A 5,391-nucleotide genomic window follows, 5' to 3' on the forward strand; every position below is an offset into this window, starting at 1 on the left:
CACTTAAATAATTTTTTTAACTCTCACAAACAAACTCTTACAAAAGAAGTCATATACTCCGAACGTGCAACAACCCCGGTGTTTCTTTTTTGTTAAGTTATTGTATCTAAACTCAGTGTATGATTTGTCCGACTTTAATTTAATTGCGTGTTTCAAGTTCCCAGATCCGCATTTTTCTAATTTTCAGATTGTGTTTTTGGAGTAACGTTCTCTCTCTCTCTCTCTCTCTCTCTCTCTCTCTCTCTTTGTGATCGTGTCTTCCAATTCTGCGTGCGTCACAGCATTTTTGATAACACCATTTCGCATTACATCATCTGATACTGACTCTCTTTGGATTTATATTTTTCTCTTTGGCAGCTTTCAATTCAAGGCAAGAAGCACATTCCGCATCCTAAAGATTAAAAGATGGTAACACTTCTTATAACTGCATCTCTGGACTTGTTTGTGTTTTTACCAACTGTTTAATTGATCATTGTAATGTATCTATGTATTTATTCAAATATTTTTACTTATGTTATTTTCATAGAATTGTTTCGAAGGTCTTCTAGCTACCCTAATTTCGTTAAGGTACTGATGAAGTGTTTATTTACGTGTCGGTGATATGGAATTAACAATGTACCTTGTTATACAGATTTATTTTTATTATTTCTTGGATGTCTACTGATAAATTTGGATCCTTTGTTGTTTACCACTTTGATGTCGAATTTAGCTTTGAATCTTTAACCGACTCGTCCAAGTTGCTCGAGTTGATTGTATGAGCAATTTAATTGCTGACTGAGTGCAGCTAAAATGGTGACATTGATAGTTAGAAGAGCAAATTTCAGCTATTATCCTAATAATCATGGATAGTTTAGAGTAATAGTTATTTTAGATTAGGCTAATAGGCGACCGCTTTGGGAAAAAAAAAATTACATGGCTGTGTGCCTATCTTCTTTTATTCTTTGTTTTTTCTTTTTTATCTCGTTTTCTTTTTTTAATGTGAAATTGAGAATGCTATATTATATTCTTGTTGTCTTTTATGTGTTCTTGACTTCGGTTTACTCCTTTTAAATAATTATTTCAAGTGTTTCTCTTTTAATCATTCAGGTTGTCCTTGCTGCATCCATATTGCACAAATCTGGTAAAGGTGAGTACATTGTGGCCCTCCATCCCCAGGCTCTTTCCATAGTTATTTTTTAGCTTATTTGTTTGCTAGTTTATCTGGCTTGCCTCCTATTTATGTTTAGAACCTGAAACATGTGAAAGCAATTTTTGTAACAATAACTATCTATATCTAGACATGAGTTCATCTTCCTTTACACTAATTGAATTTTGAACGGAACCTATCATTTAGCATTCAGGAATCAGGATACTTAAGAAAGTAGGATAAGTATCTACCTTTGGTATTTGTTTTGTGTTCCGTCATTGCTGTTTGTTTCAATAATATGGTTTAGATCATGGTATTGAATGTTTAGAACCAATGTTTTGGATAAGCCTGATTTGGGGAACATATTTTGTTAAATGATGTCTTCTATCCCTGTAAACCATCTGCTGCTAACTTCCATACCTATTTAAACCTTTTCCTACTTCCTTGATTCAATCTTTTACCAGTGAATAAATGTGTTTCTTAATGTTACATCTTGGTAATTTTGCGGTTGTTTTGTTTTTCATTTTATTTTATATTTTATATTTTGGGTATCCTAGATTCATTTTTAGTTTGCAAACCGCAGATAAGTCCTGAATTGATGTTGAGTCTGGTATTGCTAAATTATTTTGGATTCAGCATCAATGCCCTTATGCTGATAAGCCTTTTACTTCTTTTGCAGTTTTGGTTTCTAGACAGTTTGTGGATATGACTCGCATGAGAATTGAGGGTCTTCTAGCAGCATTTCCCAAGTTGATAGGAACTGGAAAACAGCACACGTATGTTGAGACTGAGAATGTGCGTTATGTTTACCAGCCAATGGAGGCACTGTACCTGCTTCTTATAACAAACAAGCAGAGCAACATACTGGAAGATTTGGATACTCTAAGAATTTTGTCGAAACTTGTATCCTTCTTCTGAACCTATATGTTTGGTAGATATTAAGTATGTCTTAAATTTCAATTGGTTAGTCTTCTGGATATGTGCAATGTCAGTTTTGTCCTTTAACTTATACAGCTTGTTCGCCTAAATCAGTTATTTCATTGACTTTTTCTATGCCTTGTATTCTAAGTGTCCTCTCTTTCTGTTGTTTTCCCTTTTAGTTCTAACTTTTAATGGTAAAATATTTTGGTACATGACTTTGCATTCTTACTTCGGAGGTTGCATTTAGTAACATTAATCTTTATAGTAAGGTTCAGAATGGTTCACATTTGACCAAATGGTTTTTGGGATGGGAGGATATTTTAGCTTTGATCTCTGATTTGGAACCATTGATGAAATTTCTGTCAAAATTTAGCTTACAATTAGTTTATTCCTTAATCCTTAACATTTTAGGTACCTGAATATTCTGACTACTTTGAAGAAAGTATTTGCAAATGTGCATTTGACCTGATTTTCGCATTTGATGAAGTAATCTCTCTTGGGCACAAGGAAAATGTGACTGTTGCACAAGTTAAGCAATACTGTGAGATGGAGAGTCATGAAGAGAAGCTGCACAGACAGATGAGGGAGGACAAGATTAGAGAAGCAAAGGATGAAATGAAAAGGAAAGCTAATGAGATTGATAAAAACAAGGTATGACTGGATGTGATTTTCTTTTTAATTTTTGTTTATTTAAATTCTAATAGTGTGCATCATTTAATCAAAAGGCAATTCATGTAATATACAGATTATAAAGAACAGAGGTGATAATTATAAAGGAGGGTTTGGCCCATTACAGTCAATGGGCTCGGGAATATTTGAGAATAGCTTTAATGATACAAGCATCTCCAGCAGTGGAACTGGTTCCAGATTGAGTTCTGATGTTGATTCCTTTTCTACCAAGTCTAAAGGTCTGCTTTCATAGTTTTCATGAATGCTTCTAGAATGCTTCAAAATATATTTAGTTAAAAGGACATCGAGCATCATCTAGTTCGTAAATTTGCAATGTATTCTATGTTTGGATTTACATGTTGCACTATCAAGAGTTTGTTCTTTTCATTTATGTAATCCCTTTTTCTGTTCCTTAGCCCGCCCAACTTCAGCTGCCACTGCTCCACCAAAGGGTCTTGGAATGACGCTAGGTAAATCTAAAAGGACAAACCAGTTTTTGGAATCACTGAAAGCAGAAGGTGAGGTCATTGTGGAAGATGTTCGGCCAACGCTTGGCAAGTCTCAGGCAGCTGCTCCACCACCTACTGATCCCATCACTCTAACGGTTGAGGAGAAACTAAATGTCACACTAAAAAGAGACGGTGGAGTAAGTAACTTTGATGTTCAAGGTTCATTGTGTCTTCAGATTCTTAACCAAGAAGATGGACATGTTCAAGTTCAGGTATCACTTTCTCTGTGTGTGTCTCAGCCTCAATGTCTGTCCACTGGGCTTGTTTCCTGCTGGTTTGACTAATCTAAATAGTCTTTTTGAGTAATTAATTATTCTGACTTTTATCCAGAAACAAGAAAAGAGAAATTACTTATGCTTTTTCACTAAATCTCACTGGTAGTCGTGTAAAGAAGTGCATGCAGGGACGGATGTACGTGTGAGGTTGTGGGGGCAAACGCCAATTTGAAATTTTTTTGAGTAGTATATGATAATAATATTTATTTTTTCCCACTAAATTATTGAATTTGGCCCCACAATAATTTTTTATTTAATTTTTTGGTACTTCATAATTAATTTAAAAATTTCATATTAGATGTCATTAAAATGATAAATTCTCAATTTAAATGAAATTTGTGTTTCTTTTTTCCAGAAATAAGAGTTGGCTTCTAATTGTATGAGAAGTAAATTTCTAAATAAGCATTTACTGATATATATATATATATATATATATATTTATTGATATATATATATATATAAGAGTAATACTATACATTCAAGTCTTTCTATGAACTAAGTCTAACCAAGTTAAACAATAAGATTTAGAATAATGCTAGTCATAACTGATTTTTGTTATCTTAGACTAATTTGGTTGGATTTGGTTAACAAAAAAACTTAAATGTGTAGCATTATTCTATATAAAAAGAGAGATATTTCGATTGTATTGTAAAAAAAATTACTCAATTTTTTTTTAATATGAAACCTAAATAATAAAATTCTAAATTATATATTTTGCCCCACTATCAAAATTTTCTGGATCCGTCACTGAGTGCATGTGTAACAGTTATTCCACTCGGTAATTATTTTGCTCTCTGATGTTGTTTAGACGGTTTCCTCATTCACTGTTGTCATGTTTGGCATACTTTACAAACGTAATTAGCAGTGACACTTTAAGTAAACTATTAAAGGGAGGAAGAGAAGGGAAAATAAAATGGGAAGGGATCAAATAGCAGTGTAATTATGTCAAAAGAATTAATTCTAGAAGAACAAATGTTAAAATAATTGCGTTGTGTTTTGTCTATAGTTTGAATATTCTAAAGTAGATTTAAAGAGTTATTGTTTTCTATATAAATAATCTAAAATTACATTTAGATTTTAGAGATATAATTATAAAAAAGAGATATAGCATAATTAGGCTGAGTAGGTGAATGGTTGATACTGTAGAGGTGATAATGAAATTTCATCTGATAGTATTTTCACTTTTTAATGGACAAAAGAATCTTCATATTTACTTGGGTTTCATCAAAAGTAGTCTTGAAATTTCCAAAAGTAATTTTGAAGATCTAAAATAGAACTAAATACTAAATGTTACTGTACATTGTCATTTTATTACTATCTAACTTATGTTTGGACAGCCTAAAACATTTAGATGGACAAAAAATAGAAGAGGAAGATAATGAGCGTTAAAACTCCTATTCCTATAGAGTGGTAACAATGTGAGTCCTTTGGTTGATCATCAAATTGCTTTTTAAAGCATTCCTATGCTTTGATATGAAATCTTTTATAAATGAACACAAAAAATTAAGATATATTTGTATAGTTCAAGTGCAGTTTCCATTTTTCAAAACTTTATTCCTCTGTTTGCCACTTGAAGTTATATTTGAAGTGATTCTCCCTGCAATTTTAAAATGATATATGCATCAACTAAAGTTGCTTTTATTCATGTCCATTCATTTGTACCATAATTCCAACATATGTTGTTCTTGCTCTGATTGTCTTTTAATTTGTCTCATTATTTTCTTTCATGACTGGTTTTGAATGGATACATTGATAGGGGAAACAATTCAAAATAGTTGATAACATGCATTTGTGCGTTGTTTTAACAGGTTCAGACTGGTGAAAATCAAGGTGTTTCATTCAAGACACACCCCAACATGAACAAAGAATTATTTGCCAATGAAAATATCCT

The 5,391-nt window shown here is 32.3% G+C and overlaps 1 protein-coding gene across 1 annotated transcript in view; it reads left to right on the forward strand.

Annotated features, from left to right (window-relative positions):
* Window positions 56-5,391, forward strand: part of LOC107625525 (coatomer subunit delta) — a 7,508-nt gene continuing 2,172 nt past the window's right edge. The window contains exons 1-8 of the mRNA XM_021116030.1: window positions 56-201; window positions 358-408; window positions 1,087-1,126; window positions 1,806-2,029; window positions 2,459-2,698; window positions 2,793-2,955; window positions 3,133-3,437; window positions 5,309-5,391. The exon at window positions 5,309-5,391 is cut by the window's right edge and continues 35 nt beyond it. Coding sequence (XP_020971689.1) covers window positions 406-408; window positions 1,087-1,126; window positions 1,806-2,029; window positions 2,459-2,698; window positions 2,793-2,955; window positions 3,133-3,437; window positions 5,309-5,391 — 1,058 coding nt within the window. The 5' untranslated portion in view covers window positions 56-201; window positions 358-405. The remainder of the gene's footprint in view (window positions 202-357; window positions 409-1,086; window positions 1,127-1,805; window positions 2,030-2,458; window positions 2,699-2,792; window positions 2,956-3,132; window positions 3,438-5,308) is intronic.

This window comes from Arachis ipaensis, chromosome B02 (genome assembly GCF_000816755.2).
Source record: "Arachis ipaensis cultivar K30076 chromosome B02, Araip1.1, whole genome shotgun sequence".
NCBI lineage: Eukaryota > Viridiplantae > Streptophyta > Magnoliopsida > Fabales > Fabaceae > Arachis > Arachis ipaensis.